Source organism: Thermobia domestica, chromosome 4 (assembly GCF_964235325.1).
Source record: "Thermobia domestica chromosome 4, izTheDome1.hap1.1, whole genome shotgun sequence".
NCBI lineage: Eukaryota > Metazoa > Arthropoda > Insecta > Zygentoma > Lepismatidae > Thermobia > Thermobia domestica.
Genome location: NC_137457.1, coordinates 327,250,198 through 327,273,865, shown reverse-complemented (window position 1 = coordinate 327,273,865; position 23,668 = coordinate 327,250,198). Strand labels below are relative to the sequence as shown.

The window sequence follows — 23,668 nt, the reverse complement described above, 5'->3', positions numbered from 1 at the left end:
TTAAATTATCTTTCCAACAGTACCAATATTGGTAGGTTTATTTCCAGAAGTAGCCATACAGCGAGGTAAGTTTGAAGGCAAGTGCGCTTTGATTCGAATGTTGATGCTCCGAATGGAACCACAGAATTTCAGCTCACGTCAGTCAATAAAGGTTTTGCTTCCGAGATAAGAACTGATTCTTTTCCAATATTTGAAGAACAATTCTCACCCTTCTCCCTTGAGCTCTCCTTCACAGTGTCATGATTATTTTTAGATCTCCGGTCACTTGATACGACCGTGCGTTAAGGATCACAAAATTTTGAGATAAGTAAAGATGTTTTTATAGTGTTAAAATCCATTTACAGTTGGTATTTAGGATAATTCCGATTTTTCAACTCTATTTGTGTGCGGCATCTCTACCGATCGTTGAAAATAATTCCTTATTTCTTTTACTAAAATATTTATCTTACCATAATGAAAAGGCAGAAAATATATATAATGTAAGAATATATGTAAAGATGTTTTAAGTGAGATGGGCAACACCACTTACAGGTGATATACAGGGTGATTGATAACATTGTTGTACACCTGAAGGGTATTTCTAAAATCACGAGTATTCTTTCAATGGTCACTTTAAAAATGTTTTAGCAGAAACCATACAATAACTATAATTGCATGTAATTTATGAGAATATTATATCGAACTTCATTAAATACTTACTTATTACTGAAACAAGCAAAGCCATAATAATATTCTACGTTATGACACCAAATCTGCACAAAAGAGTTGCAAAATTACATATTTCTTTAGTCTTTTGAATCCGTGTTAGAATTATCATTTTCTGATACATAGGTGTTTGAGTTGTAACACTTTTTTCCATTACAGCTACAGTTTTTCATGCTTTACAGTTACTGAAGCCTACACGCACTTGTATTTGTTTGTGTAGCACAAATGTTTACATGTACAAGGCTTTAACTCTAGTCAACTTCTAGGCATAGATTATTGAGAGGACCATTTTCCTGAGTGGGTACCAATTTTCCATTCGTAGTTTGCCAACCAAAATGTTCGACTTGAAGGAAGTCAATATTCGAGTCGCTGCCGTGCCGCCATTTTTATGAGCAGATCCTAAGCTACTTAAGGAGTATTATTTTTTAAAATATAATTTCCATGCATTATTTTTTCCAATACCTGAGAACTGACTGGCGTTGTCGCTTTCAGTAAGTACATGGAATCCTGGCAGTGTATGACATATTTCATCGTTGAGCTCATTCACAGTTTTGTAGATGGGAATACATTGTGATTTTATTTCTGTTGTAGTAGACATTCATATTTCTTCTGCCTTAAATGTTTTAAAAGTGTATAAGGAGACGAAGAACATCGGTGTTTTTGTAGTCACTGAGCAGTTGCTTATAACCACAGCTGGAAGCGTGGTATGCGTGAAGTATTATCCTCTTCTCACCCTATTCATGATTAGATTTCAGAAATGTTAAATCTTCTCCCTGTGGTGACTCCATTTAAAGTAAGTCTGTAAATCCAGTCGTAGTTGTATATTGCTTACCGTCGTGGTGTTCTTTATCTTGGAGAATGATTTATCATGTAGTTTAGCACTATGTTTACAGAAGATATTTGTACTCTAATATTTTAAGTAAGCAACGGTGTTTTTGGAACTAAGTATATAAGTTTCGTTTGTATTAGTCTTGCTTTTTTAAATATAATAGTATATAATAATAATTTCTAAATTATTTGCTTCTTTTAAAGGCTGACTTATGAATGTAAATAGTACATAATTTCACGGAGTGCTTGTTTATTGTTTCAACATGGCTTCGATTGAAGTTGAAATGAAAACAGAAGATGAGCCGGTTGAGGAGTTAGAATATAAAATATATAACAGTAACACTAATGATTTGGAAGATACAGATGCTCTTTCAATATCTTCTTTGTCTTACATGAAATATAATGAAGAAGAGTACAAAGAAATCGGAAGGGATTATGAAAAAATCTGTATCTCTTCGGAAGAACTCAGGTTGGTTTGCATATATTCATTTCTTGAGAATTGTATTTTACATATTTTTCAGCAATTGCAAAACTTTCGTAAATGTCATTGCTTTGCTTACTTTTATTAGCCTAATTGAATCTCAAGTATCTTACAAACCAAAGATCACAATCTTCTGCTTGGTTTGTAGGTATTTAATGATGATTCGTTACACCAGTTTTCAAGTTATAAAGATTTCTAGATTGTTGAATGAAATGGGAAAACGAACAAGTTTGTCTAATGACTTTTATGATCCGATTATTAAAGAACTATTTGAAGCAATAGATCTTCGCACAATAAGAATTACATTAAAATACGAATATCATGGCTATACCTGATTCAGTGCCACTCCTTTTCTCACCCTCATACCATAACACTTTCAATTTTGTTGCTTTGTGACTCATTTTAGATACTAACTTCTCATTTTAGTTGCTTTCTAACTTTGCAGTGAGCTAAACTGCCGAAAAGAGATTTTTTTAAAGAAGTGTGACATTTTGTAGATATGTCCTCTGTAATATACAGGGTGGCCCAAAAGTAGATACACGGTCTCGTACCGATCAGCTCATTGTATTTTATTATTAAACAGGTAGACCTAGATTTTTTTTATTATAATTTGTTCTTAACATCTTTTTACTTATAACTTAAGTCCGAAAGAGTCCAAACAAGTAAATTCATAAACTGGAATGTCATACTTAATCAAAACTTAATCAGTGTATGCCTACTTTTGGGTCAGCCTGTATATTGTAAAAATGGTGTTTTCTAAGGTGTGAGACGACCTTGTACTGTTAACTGGATGTTATTTCTCCCAGTCGTGGTGTGAGGTGAGTGTGTCAAATATTTCGTTACTGTTCTTCCCTTTAGGAGACAAACCAATTATTATTTACAGGCCGTTCGAAAACAACTTCCAAACTTCTTGTTGGAAATTCCTGGCCCCATAACAAGACAAAAGGTATAAACCAACTTGGGTGCAGAAATGTCCCCTTTTGCTCTATTACCAGTACAAAAGTTGTCAAAAAAAAAAAAAAAAAAAAAAATCCGTAGCTCGAGGACGAGATATCGGATCGAAATCTTATATAATGAGACATTCATTACTTTTGGGTGTAAATATCATTGATGCACAATTGAACGTTGTGCGGGGGCGCAAGCATAGCCTCCAAAAATTAGAAAATTTCTCAGTATTCTGTAAAAAGTAAAGGAGAAAATATTAAACTCGAAAAGAGCACCCATATCTATGAAAGATCATATGGGTCACATATTATTGTTGGAAATGTGTCATCACTCCTAAGAGACGTCGGCATATATTTCCCGCACACCAGGAGAAAATTTGAGGGTACAAAGTTGAAGTGAAATTGGACATGTCATTTATATATATACCAGTATACATAAACATACATACTATTATTACATATGGATTGTTATAGATTCACTAATTTACTTACTATGCATTATTTTTACGCATACGAATTATTTTGTATATATTCTTCAACCAAGTAAAAGCATTGTTCTATCAAGTACCTTTTACGTTTGGATCTAAAGAAATTTACAGAGGCCTGATTTTTTATAGATGATGGAAGTAGATTGTATAATGGAGTACCTTTGTGTGTAACTAACTTATTGTATATATTTGTTCTATGTGCATGCAAATGAATGTCGTCTTTACTTCTTGTGTTTACCTGTGATTGTTAACAATAAATTCACTACTATGTTTTTTCAAATACATTAATATTTCGAAGAAATACATTGAGGGAAGAATCATTATTTCAAGTTCCTTAAATATATTTCTGCAATAAGAGTTCCAATCTACTCCTGCAAGTACTCTTACCACTTTCTTCTGTAACCTAAAGATAAGAATACTTTTAGGTGCATTTCCCCAGACCGTCAAGCCATATTTTATTATAGAATGAAAATTTGAGTAATATATACATGTAGCTGGTTTTTACATTAATCTTTATCTCTTAGACATCTAATTGCATAACATAGTTTGCTTAACTTCTTACATGTTCTATATGTGGTTCCCAGTTGAAATTATATTTTAACTCCAAGAATGGTAGCAGTTTCTACATATTTAACTGTTTTATTATTTATTCTTATTATTGTATTGGCATGCTTACTTTTACCATTGTGAAAACTTAAGGCACATGTTTTATTTGCAATAATAATTAGGTTATTTTTAGTCATCCAACTTGAAAATTGGTTCATTGCCGTGTGGCAGTTTGAAGTTAATTCGCTTTCATCTTTCCCCGCTAAGTATTACATTTGTATCATCTGCATATAAAGTCACACATGAACTGTTAATACTTTCAGAAAGATAATTTATAGAAAGGAATGGGAATCAATTCTCGATGTAGAAACAAGAAAGAAGAGAAGTGGCCCTAGAATTGATCCCTGTGGTACTCCACAATTAATAATTTCTTCACTTGATACACATTTTTGAATTTTATTATTAAGTATTCCTGTGATTTCAGTTTTTTGCTTCCGATCCTTAAGGTATTATTCAAACCATTTATTTGCTAAACCTCTAATACCATAGCAACTAAGTTTTTCTAGCAATATATTATGATTTACTAAATCGAAGGCTTTTGTTAGATCTAAAAATATTCCTATAGATAATTCTTTCTCATCCAACAACTTTCTGCAGGTTTCTAGAAAATGATGAATTGCTGTCTCTGGGGATTTACGTTTTAAGAAACCATGTTGTGTGTTGGATATAATATAATATTTATTAGTGAAATTCATTACCCGATTGAACAATATTTTTTCCAGAATTTTTCCTACAGTGGGTAGCAATGATATCGGTCTATAGTTTTCTATTTCATTGATTTTACCTTTCTGTGTAATTATTTAACTTGATCAACTTGTAGTTCATCGGGAAAGGTTCCTGTGGCGATTGAAATAATTGAGAGATAACATAATGGTTTAGCTAAATATTTGTAACAACTTTTTATCAAATTTTTTTAGAGATTTCATCCGTCCCAGTCGAATTCGAATTTTTCATTTGTTTTATTATGATGATTATTTCACTCTCAATTAATGGTTTCAAGAATATATGTTTATCACGTTTTTCAATTTTGTGTTCCGTTAAGTTAGTTTTACTAGTTCCTTTGCTTCTAATAAGTGTTTGTCCTACATTTGTAAAATATTTATTAAAAGACGCTGCTGTGTCCTTTGGATTTGTTAAGTTTACGCCCTCATAAATTATGCTACTTATATGGGTACTATCCGTTTGTATGTTGAGCTCTTCTTTAGTTATTTTTCACATTCCCTTTATTTTATTGTGTGAATCTTCCTACTGTTATAATTTTGTTTAGCTATCTTCAACATTTTTTTATAACTTGTTTTGTGTTTGTAAATTAATTCATTCATCCTAGTAGGGCAAGGCTTCCTAGTTTTATTTAGTTGTATATTTGCCATGTTTGCTTTTAAGATTTCAGGTGTAATCCATTTTATTTTTTTCTTCTTTATTTTACTAAAATTATTTTTTTTATTGAAAATGCTACTTCAAAACTATGCTTTACAGTATCATATATTTTCTCATATACGTCATTCCCGTCGGTTAGCTCATAAAGATTATCCCACGTCTCCAAGCTATGCAAATGAGGAAAATAACTAATATTATTTGAACTAAAACATCTCGTTATTATAGGTGTTTCATTGGGTTTTGCTATAGTTGCAGGTGTTTGTTTTTAAATGTTTACTTTTACAATTAGTGCTTCATGATCTGAAAACCATGTATTTATATCTTCTGATCAATTCATGACTAATGGATTTACCAAAATTTGGTCAATGTTAAAACTGATTTTTTGTTATTCTTGTAATTTAATTGTGGGATTTAAATTGTATGTTTGAAGTAAAGATTCAAAGCCTTCATTCAAATCACCTACAATAATTGGAATGCATTTTTTAACATGAAAATACGCCAGTATTTTATGTATCTTATTGATAAATATTTCAATGTTACTGTCGGGCGTTCTATATACACAAATAATTCATATTTGTTTTGCAAAGGTATCTCTATTAAACCATATTCAAACTGTTTTTCTTTCTTTAAGTTTTTCAAGTATACTACACTTTTTTACTTTTATTTCATTCTTAACAAAAATACATGATCCACCTCTTGACAAATTAATTTTACAATATCTTGCTGCACAGGTAAAGTTTGGAATTGCAATATAGTGAATCTCATCACCCCTATGCCAATGTTCTGTTATACATATAATATCAACATCTCTGTACGAATCATGTAATTGTACTGCTAGTTGGAGTTGTTTATCTATATTAAAACCTTGTGTGTTTTGATGGAAGATTGTAAATGTATTATTGCTTTTAGTAGGAAGTTTATTATTGTATTTCTTTGAAGGGTGATCTATATTTTCACATATTGACGTGTTTCGTTGATTTTTAGTATTCAAATTAAGTTTTAATTTGTTCGAATTCGTACCTTGATTCTGATATTTACCATCTATTTGTGCAATGTTACACAAGAAATCACCACTACTGGGTTTAGAAGGAGGATGTCTCTGATTGTCGTACTTTACATTGTATATTGCTATTATTTACAGCGTTTCTTATATGCATCAACCTTCGTTTTTTCAGTTACTTCTATTACCGGAGGGGGGCGCGGTGGCTCAGTGGTAGAGCGTTCACCTCTGGTGCTTGGGGTCCCGGGTTCGATCCCAGCCCCCGCCAAGTGAACTTTGTGGTGGACAAACACCGTGCTCGTGGGTTTTCTCGGGGTTCTCCCGTTTCCTCCCACTTTCTTCATTCCACCATTTCACTCATCTCTCATAATCACCGTCTCCTTTAGCCTAACCGGCATAACCGTGGGACGTAAATCTCAAAGATTTCATTTTTCTATTACCGGATAATACATATTAGTAACATTATTGCTAATTTGCCCTTGCACTAAAACGTCATTATTATAGTCTTCAGCTTTGTGATCTACCCTATGTTCTGTCTTCTGTATTAAAAAATCGTATCCACATAGTTGAATCTTTCATCATAATGGCTTACATCTTCGAGACCTATGTGTACTATATTGTGTACAGTAGTTTCATCTATTTCATATGAAAGTGGAATTGTATTGGAATTTATACAATAGAGAATTTATACAGTACAATACATTAGAAGTACCAACCAATAGAGTTTTTCAAAGAAACTCGAAAAGTAGCCATTTTTCTAGTTGATTTCTAAGCTGTGCATCAGTGAAGTCTTGCCAAATTGTATTCAATGGTTCTAAATATAAGTGCAATATTATTTGCTATAGGTATGGTTTCTTTTTCCAAATCTTTACTCATTACGTGGCAACCCTAGTTTTATTTTAGTACATGTTCACCACACGATATCTTGTGCCCGAATGTAACGGCCTCAGCCACAACAGTGAAATCGATATTGTGGACATAATGTGATACAGTGTTTCTCGTGTCGTGCGGGAAGTACATTCTCAGTGTTGGAAGATATAATCAAAGATCTTAAACAAGTGATTCCTTACAGGAAGAAACCTTTAGGTCATACAAAGTGATTTCTTACAGGAAGACATGAAGAAAACTGTAGATCATCATCGGTTCACAAATGCGTCAATTTAAGCTGTAGCCCACCGAATATTTGACCGAACGGTGAACATTTGGCTGAATATGACAATATCTCGAAAACAAAGTGCTAGATTAATGTTGGGCGAAAAGACATTAATTATTTTCTATTTTGGATTCCTGTAATTCATCTTTGAATGTATAACAGTGGCGTCCAAAAGAATAGTCTCAAGAAGAAGATTGGTAATTTGTTAGATATTATGCAAATAAGATTCCAAATCAAAACTCTTAACATCAAAATACATGTATTTAATAGTAATGTAATTAAGGGGGCGCGGTAGCTCAGTGGTAGAGGGTTCACCTCCGCTGATTGGGGTTCCTGATCCGATCCAGCTCGCGCCGTGTGGACTTTTGGGTGGACAAACACCGTGCTCGTGGGTTTTCTCGGAGTTCTCTCGTTTCGTCCCAGTTTCTTCATTCCACTTTTCATTCATTTCTCATCATCACCGTCTTCTTTAGCCTAACCGGCATTATCGTGGGACGTGAAACTTAAGAATTTCATTTCATTTTTACTAATGTAATTAAGTAGGAGACAACTGTTCAAGATAAGCATTAGTGATACATTAATAAAAAGTTTCAATATAGCAAATTGTTATTCTGTCTCTCTTTAAAAAAAAATTACGTGATTTTTCGAACTAAGTGCTCTGGAATCAATTTTCGATATTAACTTTACTTCTGATGTTGGCGGAAGATGATCTACATATTTTTTTCTAATTCTTTTGTTGTTGCTTCGAAATTTTTATTTTGGATACTTCGATACGTACTAAAATAAATTTGAATACTTGTTGAAAGTATGTTCATGTAGTTGGATATCACTTTTATATTTACAGAACTGGCAACAAGAATGAATCTATGCATATCTCATTATGTTGTAACACAGATTTTAGCCTTTCCTCTCGACGAGTTTATAATGATTCTCCTCTGAAAAGGATTGTTTTAATGTCACAAAAGTGACTTTACAGTCATACATTTTTTAGGTGATTACAGTAAACTAAGGAATTGGTATTGTAAGAATAAGATAACCTGTTATTTTTCTTCTGTGTTAGCTTCGCAAGAAATGTGCTCATTTTCGGAAAAGGTTCTTACTTTGAAGCCTGGACTCAAGACTTGAGCAGATTTCTTGGGAATTGAGATCACTTACTAGATCGTTTAATTTACATCGAGGAAACGTTTGTTTGTTAGTCATTCTCAGGCTGGTATTGAGGTTCAGTGCTGTTTCCTGAAGATTCATCTTGTTCATTTTCATAATCTTCTGGAACGTTCATCAAAATAGCAAAAAAAAAAAAAAAAAAAAAAAAAAAAAATGTTGGTCTTCCTTACTGGGTGTTCCACTGTAAAGTATCTGATTTATCCCGAACACCTTGTATATGGAAGTGCCCTAATGACTGAAGAATAGCTGAAGTGCAGAATTTGGTTCTTACTTCGAATTGCACCGCTGATCTTAAACTAAATTCAAGAATAGCCATGGAAGATTCTTTAGGTTCCCTCTACACCTTAGGAATTGAAGATATGAAGATTTGTGTTAATATTGTGCAGTCATAATCTCTCAATAATAACAGTAAACTTTTTCTGGCTATCATTTTTTGTCGTAGCAAATAAATCTTCATTTTAAAATAAAGATGTTTTTCCATAAAAACTCATACATCATTTGATTGCTTCAGCGGTACCTGAGTATATAGATATTACAAATGTAACAGAAAATATTTGGATTGTTGAAACTTTTGCATGTAGACATGGATAACCTGCAGCTTAGAAATAAAATTGGAACAACAACACTTGTTCCGTATATTTGATGTAGCAAGACTTCCGCGATCATAGTAAAAACCAGCAGTAACAGTGCTACCAAATTGGATGCTTAGAGTTCAATAAATTTTTCGACGTGAAATTATGAAAAACTTTGGTTTGTTAGAAGAAAGCTAAGAATATTTCTGGAATTAGCATCGGAGTTAATTTTGCGTTCAGACTAGTGTTATTGTAAGGGTACTTTTATTCTGGTGTGACATCTGGTGCGTTGGTTACCTACTTCGATTGTGTGTTGGGTATTTATAGTGAGCAATACACTGTTTGTGCATTTTCTCCGAGCTTTTCCCCTTTCTTCCCGTATTCTCATCCTCTCAATCTTTTCATACTAATTCACTTTTATCAATTATGTGCTTTATCTTTTAATAAAGAACACAAGGGCATGACAGGATTTATTTTTTTTTCTAAATTGTTGTGACAAAACTAATACAAATGTGCTTTGTGTTCAATAATGAAGTACACACCTGATAACTTGAATTTAGCATTTGCCTTTATTAGATAAGTCTATTGGATATGTGTATGGAAGGACCTAGTGGTAAAAATGTTCAGTACTGTATTGTAGGATTCATTCAATATTTTAGGACTGAGACATATGCTTATCGCCTCTTTCATCGCCTGATGGATCGCATTAAGTTTCTGGATCGCATTTCCTCTCCGTTTGCTAACTTTGCGGATTATCCTAAAAATTGAATAGAGTCAGGCGATTCTTGATTTAATGCTTATCAAAGAAGTCGGTTCTTACAATATAAAGAGTGATTTTTATCACTATTGTGGGGTATGGTTGTAAATAAAGTCGTTTACATTGAGGGCAGAACGCAGGTTGACTGTGACAGCACTGAATATAAAATTTTGAGATCAATATTCGAACTCTGAGGCAGTGGAATGGAGAATAATGGAAACTTCACAATGAGTATCTATATAATTTATACGGCTTACCGAACATTATTCCTATAATTAAGTCTGCAAATCTGACCTGTGCATGTGGTGCAGCCAGAATGAAAGATGGTTTTAAAATTTTACGTGGAAACCCAATCCAAAACTTCACTAGAATGTCTTAGCCACAGATCAGATAATGATATTAAGATCGGTCTCGCAGTAAAAGAAACAGAAGTTAGAAATTGTATCTTGTTTGGTAAAGCGAAATTCACTTGAAGCTCTTGTGAATGCTGCTTTGATCCTAGGCAGATTGAGTTAAATACTGCCGAGAATATAATTTATTTATATTCATGATAATTATCATGTCATAATGTAAAGTCACAAGAAATATTAGCTGACTTGAAATATATCTGGTTTGAAGAAAATATGAACCAATTTGCTCTTAAGGGCGGCATATAGGGGTTGTTGAGGTAAGTGGGGGACAGGCACGTTTTTTAAAATCTGGTAAAAAATATGAAAAAGTTTCCTCCAAATTTGAAAAGTGTGAATATAGTGCCATTCGTCTAGTGAAGTGGTTTTAACTAGTATGAAGAGTATAAAAAAATACCCCTATGCCGAAAATGGGTCTATGTTTCAGCATGTCCCCACTTACCCCTCATTTTTGTACAGTGGTGTAAGTGGGGACACATACCTTTATGGTAAGTGGGTACACTTACACAAATGCTGATATTTCCGATAATATATTGAAGATGATGAAGGCAGTGCAATGCTTGGCATAGAGCACGTCGAAGAAAATTAGTCTTATGCAGTTGATTAGGTGAAAAAATGGTTTATTAACAGAGTCAAGATCAGTCAGCAAAAATCTGTATGAAATGAAGTTTCTTGAACGAATTGGCATGCAATCTTGTTTTCCACTTCGAGAAGATGTCAATATTGTACACAAAAGGGCTTCTTTCTATGGCCCTGTTAAGTTTGACAGTGTGATGCCTTTCGTATTTAAGTACATTATTGTCGCTTATATTGATAAACACTGTCGTTTCTTTAAGGCAAAACTGTAGACTGAAAATCTTGTTCATGTAGTCAATGTTTTGTGTAGACTGTATTTGTATCCTATATACTATAAGTAGTTTTGTATTACATGCCTTACAATGCTCAGTAGTAGTCATCACTTTTTAAGGCGACGACATATTAATCGACGTAGCCTTCTTATTTGTCCATTTTGAGAACTGTTAGACACCAGTAGATTTTTTAGTATTTACTATTAGTTAGTCCTCAGTCCAGAGACGTATCTTATCAGGAGCTCTTTTTTTATGTACTAGACTAAAGCATATTTTGTTTGTCTACACCTTCCCCGTACCAAGTATCAAGCCTTAGGGAAACTGTAATTACATATTTTTCATTATTTCAAGTTTTCTGGGAAAAGTGAATGATGTCCAGCAAATGTTTCTAATATCAGTGTTCTAAACAAAATAAAGAATATTTTTGAATTATAGACAATATTTTTTCTATACTTGCCACAGTACCAGTTTCAAAATTCTGTATCTGGCTGTAACTGTACCAAAATTCTGCTTATAATATTTTTCGTATAAACGCAAATTCTGCGTTAGAGCGTTATGTGACGTTCGTCTGAATTCGTACACTTTGTGCAGTGTATGCTTCTTGTTGATTGTGCTGCCGCCTAGTGGTGTTAAAAGACAGGATAGAAGAAGAGGAAGAGGAAAGTTATGAGAGGACAACTAGTTTTTCGTTGTGTTGGTGTGTGTGAATGTGAGTGACTCAGCTATTTTGCTGATCACTACATTATCTCGTCCTCAAACGTTTTTTTTTTAAGTGGAATATTAGTTACCTTGTAATTTAGAAATCCATCACTGTCTTCGAATATGTAGAAATTATTAACGAATACAGTATTATTAATTTGAACATTTTGGCAATTCTTACGCAACTCATTATCAAAACAAATTAGCCCCAAGTAGTATTTTATAACAACGAGGGGGCGTGTTGGAGACTAAAAGAAAACACAAAGGACTTGGAAGGTGGTACCAAAACGCAACGGACATGTAGTAAACGACCAACACAAAAATATATCAAAACTAGTCAACTCTTTATCAAAAACCACGACATAATGTCATCAATGTGTTCATTTGGAATGACTGTCTGCTAAATTCTCAATATTGGAAGAAAGGACGATCTTGGTGAGTGGATTCGACGGATATATAGTGTTCCAACTTAAAATGTGATCACGTCTTTCATCAAGCCATGGCGGACAATATAATGAAGTGAGTAATAAAAGTGCACTTACGAACTCATTACGTAAATGGGGCGAATAATGTAAGGGAAAGTTTGTTTATCTCAGGTACGTTTATTCATTTTAAATAAATGGCACAATAAGATATAAATTTGTCAGTTTTTCTTTTACAGATTGCATGACGTAATAAGAACGTGATTGTTGGATAACCTGTGTTCGGTTCTTGAAAGTAGGTGATGCTCTCGTCTATTTTCGCAATACGCCTTAGATCTTCGCCCAGGTGATTTCCGTCCGAATCTGGACCGTAACGGTGAGGTGTATCGCACCTTCCTTGAACGATCGTCGTGGGGATGAACTTTCCGTACCCGTGAATAAAATAGTGCAAAGCTGTATTATTTGCGGGCAGGGAGTAGGGAGTTCTTCACGGAGGCCGGTTAGGGATGGTGTGCACCCTGCAGCGCAATGCTGCTAGAACCCCGGAACCGTAATAGAATGGCTAAGCCCTTCACAGGGATTAAAGTCTCAATTGAAAAGGTACACGGATCGAACCCTTCACCGTAATAGAATGGCGTTTCCCTCCAGGGACGGATCAATTAATAATAATTCACGTTTTTATTAATTGATTCGTAACGGATGTAACATCTGGGAGAAGATCTAGGTGTAATATTTGACAGGTTTTATTTCTCATGATATGCTATATGCGCTAACTTAAAGATATTATTGGTGTTTGTTGTGTTTGTATATTTGTAATTGGTAATCATGGCAGAAAGTGAAAATTTGAGTCTGCAAACTTTGCTTGAAGCTATTAATAAAATTAACGCTGCAGTTAACGATACTAAAGAACAAATGCAATCACTCAATGGTAATGTAAATGACACTAAGCGACAACTCAATGATGTCATTACCGAGTCGAAAAGTGAAACCCAAGCTCAGATAGAAAAGTTCTCTAACGATCTTACAGGTAAATTAGAAATGTTAGAACATAGGATGGATGGGCTAATTCAGACACTGTCGACTGAGTTAGTACAAATGAGAAGTGAAATAGACAGGGTTAGTCGTACTTGTGCGGATAACTTTGAAAAACTGTCAGCACAGTTTCAGGAGAAATTAAATGTGCAAGAAACAAAGGTTGATGAAGTTAAGTTTGCCGTGAAAAATAATGAAGACAAAATACGTTTTGTCAACGCTAGAGCTAATCAGTTAGGAAATCAAGTTAGGGACACTGAGGAACGTATTATAATGATTGGAAATAAAGTTAAGGATTTAAGTTCCGATGTCGATTTAGTGAATGATAAAGCTGAGCGAGCGCAGGAAAAAGTGGGTGAACACGAAGGTAGAATCGTGAAATTAGATCAAAGTGTTCGTGAGATTTATGATGTAAGTATTGCAACACGAGAAATAGCTCATCATACTCAAACGATAATAGATGATGTTAAGGGTGAAGTAGAAAGTAAATTCGAGATAGTAAATCAAGAGGTCAGAAACTTGCGCGTGAGTATGATTGAAAGTCAAATTAGGTCATCTACGTTCGTGGGAAATGTAAAGCCCGAGGTAGAAATTAAAGAAGAAAAAGTTGATACCAGTGTACGTAAAAATACCAACCCTTTTCTTGACTATGATGTTAGTTCGGTGTTAAGTGAAAACGATTCTTCGGACTCTCACAGTGATAATAGCTTTGTTGGGGTAAAAACAATCAAACGGAGGAAAAAGCGAGAAAGAAAAGTAGCTTTGAAATTACGAGATTTAGAATCTTTCGAGAAATTCTCCGGTCACGAGAATGAATTGACTGCCACTGCGTTCTTACGTAAGTTTGAAGATCAAGCTTCGCTTATGTCAATTTCTCGTAGTCAATATTTAGACATTATCAAATTTTTGTTGACTGGTTCTGCACAAAATTGGTACATAAACAATTGTGGGTTTTTCACTTCTTACGATCGTTTTGCCGAATTGTTCAAATTAGAGTTTGAGAATGAACAGGTTCGCGCTAACAAGTTAATGGTATTGCAATACAAACCCTATGATGCAAAAGTTGACGGAAGTGTGTACAATTTCGTGTCATATAGATGTAATAAGATTCAAGAAATCAATCCCGACATAAAAGAATCGTTAGCTATCAGTATGATTCTCAATTTGATTCCACCTTACTACCGGCGTCAGTTAACAACTCTGTCTGCTATGAATTTGTCTTCTGTTTTGTCCGTTATACAAAGATTAGAAGCAATTCCCAGGTCTGATAATCGTAACAACAGCAACAATCATAGGTTCCTGAAAGTCAACCAGGTGTCTGTTAATAAGAATGGTAAGCGTGAAAGTAATCAGAATAATGTTAATGATTGTGATGAGTCGGATCAGGTGTACCCGAACGAAAATTCAAACAACAGAGGTAATCGGAAAAGAAAAAATTCCTTTCGTAGAAACAAAAAGAAAAAATGGAATAACAATAGTAGTTCTGATAGGCATGAAGAAAGTGTGCGTTTTTGCAATCATAGTACAAATGTAAGTAATAGCAATGCTAATGTAAATCAAAATGAAGCCACTAGTGATGTGACTAATAGGTCAGTGAATGGTAATTCCCAAACAAGAAATTCGTCTCAGACCGGTTACAGTAATGGAAATTTTGTAAATCCTTCGAATTTTGGTAATCCTACCGGCTTTAAGCCACCAAGACCGAATTTTACGAACGTCACTGCAGGTAATTTTGGGTTTCAAAATAGATTTCCTCCCCCAAACTAGAAGCACCCTGCCTGAAGAGTGCTTATAGCAGGGAATTAATTCAAACGTGTAATGAGTTAAATAATGCACTCCTTCCAAATAGTCAGACTGTTTTTGTAAAGCTTGATAAAAATCTAATAAATGTAGTACAGTGGGATGATGTTTTCTCATCTGATGAAGAAGAAACTAAAGATTTTTGTAAAGCTAATGTAAATTCATGTGCCACTGCTGAAATTCTTGTCAAAATCATGAATGAGAATCTGTACGCTATGTGCCATGCAGGTGCTTCGGCTAGTTTGTTAAGTTATAATGTGTGGAAAAAAATATCTAATATAGTGTCAAACGCTGTATTGCAACCCGCTCCTCAAATTGTTCTAGTAGATTATAGTGGTAAAAGAACAAAATCAGTTAAGGGCGAGGTTACCCTCTGTGTAGAAGTTGGTCCTGTAACTTGTGATGTTAGATTTATTGTTGTCAATGACCTTAATTGTAATTGTCTGCTAGGCAGAGATTTCCTATCGCTAGTTAATGCGAAATTAGACTTTGGCGAGAAATCCGTTACTGTAGGTTATGACCCTAACACTTGTAAGGTACCAATGAAAGAGTATGAACACGGATTTGGTAGTGACCCCCTTCTGAGTAATGAAAGTAAAGGTAAAGTAAAAATACTTACTAGAGAGAGTGTTAATAAGGTTGGTTTTCATTTAAATAATGCGAATTGTGTTGACGCTAATTCCGCTATTGAAAGCGAAAACGATGATGTAGTCGAACCTGTGCTAGAGTGTCCGATAATTCAGAGTTTAGAAATTCATAAGAAACAGCTGACGCAGGAATGGATGGATAGTTTGTTAGAAAATAGTAAAGCATTTGAACATGTAGATAGGTACACTACCAACAATGATTTAAACATAGAGCAAATAAAACAAGCACGTTTGAACGAAGCTGCTGAAGTAAATTTTTTGTACCATTTTTATGGGGAACAAATACATAAATTGGATGAGGAAATTCAAATGTCTCATAATGATGTAAAAATAAATCTGGATGTTTGTAATACAAGTAAAATTACTCGTAATACCCAAAGTCACTTTCCTTCTGTTACTGAAATTAGAACAAAAGTTCTTGAAATTGAAAATTTGTCTAATGTTCAAAAACAGCAACTATATGATTTATTGTTGAAACATAGATTGGTTTTTAGCGACTTGCCAGGTAAATGTAATAAATTTGAATACACCATCGAAGTTGAAACAGACCAACCGATTGTAAAACGTCAGTACCCATTACCTTTTAAGTACAAAGAAAATATTGAACAGCAAATAGCTGAATGGCTAGAATGTAACGTAGTGGAAGAATGTGTTTCTGTGCATTGTCATCCTTTGTTGTGTGTAGCTAAGAAAAACACTAGTAAACTTCGTACTGTCGTAGATTTAACTCAATTGAACAAATTTGTGAAATTAAAGCAGTTAAAAGTCAATAAGATCGATGACCTTCTTATCAAATTTCAAGGAATCCAATTCGTGTCTTGTTTAAATTTTGTGGGAAGTTATTTACAAGTATGTTTAAGTAAAGAAAGTAAACAATATACAGCCTTTTGTTGGAATGGTAAAATGTATCAGTATACTCGAGTTCCGTTTGGTTACATAAACGGAGGAGCTGCTTTTATGTTGTGTTTGCAAACTGTCCTTGGGGCAGGTTTATATGAAAAAGTAGTCTCGTACATCGACGATGTCTCTGTAATTTCTATGACTTTTGAAGAACAGTTACAGTTTTTGTATCAAATATTTCAGAAAGTTTACGAGGCTGGCATGACATTAAATCTACAAAAGTGTACTTTTTGTAACACGAAATTTAGTTTTTTAGGGTTCGACATCAGTCCGCAAGGCATAACAAAAAATCCTTCTTATGTACAGTGTATTAAAGACCTACCAAGGCCTAGAAATTTAAAAGAATTGCAAAGAGTTTTAGGTTTGTTCCAGTGGTGTGCCAAATTTGTCGAAAATTTCGCTCAAAAATCTGAACCTTTATTTGGTTTGTTAAAGGAAAATAAAAAATGGATCTGGGATCAATCTTGTGAAGATAGTTTTAACCAATTGAAAAGTGATTTGGTTCAAGAGGTAATGCTCATCATGATTTTTGTTTAATTACAGACTGTAGTTCAGTTGCTTTAGGAAACATTCTTTTTCAAGAAGTGGATGGTAAGAAACATATTTTAGGGTTTTATAGTAGAACGTTAAAACCTGCTGAGAAGAATTATACTGTGACTGAACGTGAGTGTCTTTCAATTGTAGTCGCGCTCAAACGTTGGTCTCAGTTGTTGTATGGAAGGCATGTAAAAATTTACACGGATCATAACTCATTGGTATACTTGCACAAAATGAGACAGTGGAATTCTAGACTTGCTCGTTGGAGTTTGCAAATTCAGGGATTTGATGTACAAATTGTATATATTAAAGGTCAAGATAATCAAGCTAGCGATGCATTGTCACGTATTATTCTGTTCCCTGAGGTTGAAAAGTATGAAGTTAATAAGTACGAAGTGTTGCCGTCTTGTTTTAAACATTTGTCTGTACAAGATTTAATTAGCAAGCAAAGAGAACATCCGGAGTATGAAAATATCATGAAGCACTTAGAGAATCCCAACGATCCTTATGTTAAGGTTAAGAATCGAAATATTGGTGAATTCTACAAAATCGAAAATGGAATTTTGTTGAATCGTAGTTACCATTTTCCTAATCAATGGAAAATTTGTATTCCTCCTTCACTTGTGAACGATGTAATTCAAAATTATCATGAACAAGGTCATTTTGGTTTCATATAATGTTTGTGTTAATTTTTAATGGTAAGAGCGCATATAGCAATATAGTAATTTGTATATTAAAGGTATATCATGAGAATTATTTGAATATTAATTGTGAGTCATGCACTTATAAATGTTTAATTTAGTAGCAGTGCCGAATGTAAAAAAAAAAAAAAAAAAAAAAACTTTAAAGACTTTACGTATTAAAGCCCCATGAAACTTTTATGTAAGAGTATAAATGCCCCACGCGTTTGTCGTTTTTCTACGTTAAATGAAACTTAATGAAACTTTTTCATCTGATGAAGTGTAACTCGGCGAAAGTTCTTATAAACTTCATTGTGAACTAATGCTCGTCTTCATTTTGGAACAGTGGTGAGTGTTGAAGTGGAATTACAGTCAGGGTTCTTGAACGTTTACCATTATCCAATGGCGCACGTACATTCCTTTCGACCGCCAATGTAACTGTACCAAAATTCTGCTTATAATATTTTTCGTATAAACGCAAATTCTGCGTTAGAGCGTTATGTGACGTTCGTCTGAATTCGTACACTTTGTGCAGTGTATGCTTCTTGTTGATTGTGCTGCCGCCTAGTGGTGTTAAAAGACAGGATAGAAGAAGAGGAAGAGGAAAGTTATGAGAGGACAACTAGTTTTTCGTTGTGTTGTGTTGGTGTGTGTGAATGTGAGTGATTCAGCTATTTTGCTGATCACTACATTATCTCGTCCTCAAACGTTTTTTTTTTTAAGTGGAATATTAGTTACCTTGTAATTTAGAAATCCATCACTGTCTTCGAATATGTAGAAATTATTAACGAATACAGTATTATTAATTTGAACATTTTGGCAATTCTTACGCAACTCATTATCAAAACAAATTAGCCCCAAGTAGTATTTTATAACAACGAGGGGGCGTGTTGGAGACTAAAAGAAAACACAAAGGACTTGGAAGGTGGTACCAAAACGCAACGGACATGTAGTAAACGACCAACACAAAAATATATCAAAACTAGTCAACTCTTTATCAAAAACCACGACATAATGTCATCAATGTGTTCATTTGGAATGACTGTCTGCTAAATTCTCAATATTGGAAGAAAGGACGATCTTGGTGAGTGGATTCGACGGATATATAGTGTTCCAACTTAAAATGTGATCACGTCTTTCATCAAGCCATGGCGGACAATATAATGAAGTGAGTAATAAAAGTGCACTTACGAACTCATTACGTAAATGGGGCGAATAATGTAAGGGAAAGTTTGTTTATCTCAGGTACGTTTATTCATTTTAAATAAATGGCACAATAAGATATAAATTTGTCAGTTTTTCTTTTACAGATTGCATGACGTAATAAGAACGTGATTGTTGGATAACCTGTGTTCGGTTCTTGAAAGTAGGTGATGCTCTCGTCTATTTTCGCAATACGCCTTAGATCTTCGCCCAGGTGATTTCCGTCCGAATCTGGACCGTAACGGTGAGGTGTATCGCACCTTCCTTGAACGATCGTCGTGGGGATGAACTTTCCGTACCCGTGAATAAAATAGTGCAAAGCTGTATTATTTGCGGGCAGGGAGTAGGGAGTTCTTCACGGAGGCCGGTTAGGGATGGTGTGCACCCTGCAGCGCAATGCTGCTAGAACCCCGGAACCGTAATATGGCTAGAACTGCTGTCCCACTTTCCCTTCTTTATTGCCTGTGTTAACGTATGGGAGGGGAAAGTGTTGTCCCCACTTAACCCAAAAAGCGGGCCAAATGGGGACATTAACTGATTTTGAATAAACTTTGTATTGTGGAACAAGTATTTACTTTGCTTCAAAATGGACTTTATGATTATCAAGTTTACAAACCAAAGTTAATATGACCATACTTTCAGTTTGATAATCCGAAAACCATTACTGGTACAGCAGTTGAAAGTTCTGAAACGTGTCCCCACTTACCCCAACTACCCCTTCTGTATATATGCAATAACTTTTTAGTACACTTCTGTACTGTAGCGGTATGTAGCTGTAGATAAATGCATAAAATTTTCTCACTTAAGGCAATAGCTTTTAATTATGTAGTAATTGAAATTAAGATGCACAAAATGCAAGTAGAGATCATCCTTTCTATTCGTTTGTGATCATTTTTAAGATGAGTTATTACGTAACTTAGTTTTCTTTCCGAAGCTGATGTAGCATCATTGAAGTGTCATCTCTCATGCAGAGAGATAATTTTAAAGTAAAAATGGCTTGATATCCCTCGTAATAATACAGAGAAATTGTAAGAGAAACTCACTTTCTAGGATGGAGCAACGACTGTAGCGACGTAAATTATTTAACATTCATTTCACTATTCTTTTCCTCGTGTTTTTAATTACCTAATGTTTCTACTAATAAATTTTACTTTCAGGAAACAGGGTAAGGTTCTTGTCCGAAAGCAAAGGATTTGTGAATTACGCAAGAAATCCCCGATGTGTGAGGAACGTAGTAAAGAATATTCTGATAGTACCGCCATAATGAGAGAAATATTAATACAGAAAAATGAGGGATATAATAGTTTTCATAAGTATCAGGGATATCTTAATGATAATTTACATGATCAATGTAACTTATTGATTGACTCGTGTCAGACAACCGAAAAGGTTGAACAATTAGGGGAAACATCCAGAATAAACTCAAATTTGGCAGGACAAACGGTTACAAATAGAGTTGAGAAACATTCTATCCATCACGAATATGGGAAAGAATTGAATCAAACAGATTGTTTAAAAACTTATACACGAACAAGGTTACCTTATATTTGTCATGAATGTGGGAAAGAATGTACTCGTAAACCTTATTTGAGGAGACATATGTTAGTTCATACAGGCGAGAAACCTCACGAATGTCAGATCTGTGGAAATAGATACAGAGACAGACCGTCTTTGAGTTTTCACGTGTTAACTCATTCAGGGGAGAAAAAACATACATGTCATATGTGCGGGAAAGGGTATTTTCTTAAATCACATTTAAAAAAACACATTTTATCACATACAGGTGAGAAATCTCATACATGCAGCACATGTGGGAAAGGTTTTATTAGGAGATCGAATTTGATGATGCACATGTTGTCACATGGTGAAAGGGTACATGCGTGTCTTAAATGTGGAAGTAAATATACTCGCAGTTACACTTTAAAAGTTCATATGCTAACACATACAAGAGAGAAATCTGTAATATGTAATGAGTGTGGCAAAAGGTTTAAAGACAAACATAGCTTAAAGCTTCATCTTCTCATTCATGCAGATGATGTGTCTCTACATAGCTGTCATGAATGCGGGAAAACATTTGTTCGTAAATCAGGTTTGAAAGTACACATGTTAAGGCATACCGGTGAGAAGGCTCATAAATGCAATCAATGTGGTAAAAGCTTTATTATTAAGGCAGATTTGAAAAAGCATTTGGTAGTACATACTGATAAGAAACAACATACGTGTCACGAGTGTGGAAAGAGATTTACACAGTTACGGAGCTTAACAGTTCACATAAAACTTCATACAGGTAAGAAGGATTATATATGTCATGAGTGTGGGAAGGGATTTACTGTTAAATCGAATTTGAGATTACACATGTTGAGCCATACAGGTGAGAAAGCTTATAAATGCCATGAATGTGAAAAATATTTTAGTACTAAATCTGTTTTAAAAAAGCATATGTTACTACATTCAGGAGAGAAACGTCATATTTGTGTGATCTGTGGAAACTCGTTTACGAGTAAAAACGGTTTAAATTTACATTTGTTAGCACATACAGGTGAAAGATTTTATGCATGTAATGAGTGTGGGAAGCGGTTTAGGGATAAGTGTAGTTTAAAGAGGCATTTACTTACACATAATTCGCAAAAATCTGATTCACGTCAAAAGTTTGGTAAGATGTTTAATTCTGAAAGGGGTTTATTATTGCAAGAACTTACAAAAAGTACGTGATAGGACATGCTTTTTGAAAATATGCAAATCCGGAGTCTGGTAGAAGATTTAGTGATACAGACAATTAACATCATACACTTGAAAGACCACATATATATAAATATTGGAAAGAGATGTATTCACCAATCAAATGTAAGAGGCGCATTGTGTAACATTGATATGAGGTGGTGCAGTGTCCTAATAAAAATTTTTTAGAGGATGCCATGTTAAAACATAAGAAATTCCATACGTATTATAAATATTTTACTTGAAGTACTTTTAACCAATGCAGTTTAGGAGCTCATAAATGTCGTGTATGGGAAAGACAGTGTAAATTAGACTTGAAAAAGCCTATGCTAGCATTTTTTTTCAGAAACCTTGTTAGCTAGAAATATAGGAAAAGATATAGTTTAAAATATACACTTAAATGTTTACACACTAACGTGTAAGGGAGGCTAACTGCATATGTCATGAATTATGTATTGCCAAACATCGAAGAGTCACATACGTGGGAAAATCTTCAAGTACGTCAGTCCTCAAGTCACGTATATGTACTTGTATGTTGATAATCTCATATATATCCTAATAGGTGGATGAGATTAAATAAAATGAAGACTTATAAACTCACATGTAAGACAGATGGTTTGTAAATCGCACTTAACAAGACACAAGTTTACGTGCAGGTCGACAACTTCGTGTGATTCAATAATGTGGGAATGTATTTAATCAAAGGATCTCTGCTAGCTCTAGTGATGGGTAAATTCCCGGGAAATTTTTCGGGAATATTCCCAGGTATTATTCCCGGGAAGATTCTCAAAACGGAAAGTTTTTTCGGGAATTTATGTACAATCACAAAGAAAAGTGCATTCTATTACTATATTATGATTTCGGAGATAAATTCGTTTTTTATCTGTATATTATTACACTTGTCTCCAGGGGATACTTTAAAATGTATATTCTTGACGGTACTATGTTGCTTTATTAATATTTTATTATTTTTGATAATACGCATTAATGTATATTTACTTACAATATGCTCTATGAAAGTAAATATGTGGAAAAAATTGTATACTAATTCCACATATTTTTACACCGCTAAACAATTTAAATTTATAAGTAAGTGGATTTTCAAAACTTGACTACTACTGATATAAACATATTAAATTTTTAAATGTTATAAGCAAATTAGATTCGGTAACTGTCGTAAGATACATGTCTCACTAATTTATCAACATTTGCGCATACGCATTTATGTTTACAAAATTTTCAAGATACTGATTTATATTTTAATTTAGAATGTAACATTGCCATACACGACCTTTCTTCCTACCTATTTCTCGAAATTATGCATTAATTCACATGTAAGAGAAGTCCGAGTACCTCTTCAGAAATTCAGGTCATGGAAAGGTGACAGACCGACGTCTATTACTAACGGTTGCTCAGGATTTATTAATAGTACTTAATCTCTATTTCTACATAATTCTACATTACTTTACAAAATGGTTCTTTTTCATCATGTGTAAGTTAGTACTTTGCTAATTTTGGCTGTTGTTTAGTATTGGGCGGCCAGCTTTTGCACCTATTTGTTTGCGATATTCTACTCCGATGCGTTTTTTTTATGGTTTCATACGTTAAATTACGTTACCAACATTAAATTCAGACAGCACTGCAGAGCAAGCGTTAGCGAGTCAAGACGGGTTAGAATCCCGCATGGCACGTTGTTTCCT

At 34.1% G+C, this 23,668-nt stretch overlaps 1 protein-coding gene across 1 annotated transcript in view; it reads left to right on the top strand.

The window, feature by feature from the left end:
• The window catches only part of LOC145684436 (uncharacterized), a 28,229-nt gene extending 5,419 nt beyond the window's left edge, over positions 1-22,810 (top strand). Inside the window, exons 2-3 of the mRNA XM_081756818.1 lie at positions 1,738-2,002; positions 20,408-22,810. Of these exons, the coding sequence (XP_081612944.1) occupies positions 1,797-2,002; positions 20,408-21,962 (1,761 nt within the window). The 5' untranslated portion in view covers positions 1,738-1,796 and the 3' untranslated portion in view covers positions 21,963-22,810. The remainder of the gene's footprint in view (positions 1-1,737; positions 2,003-20,407) is intronic.
• Positions 22,811-23,668: the final 858 nt, after the last annotated feature.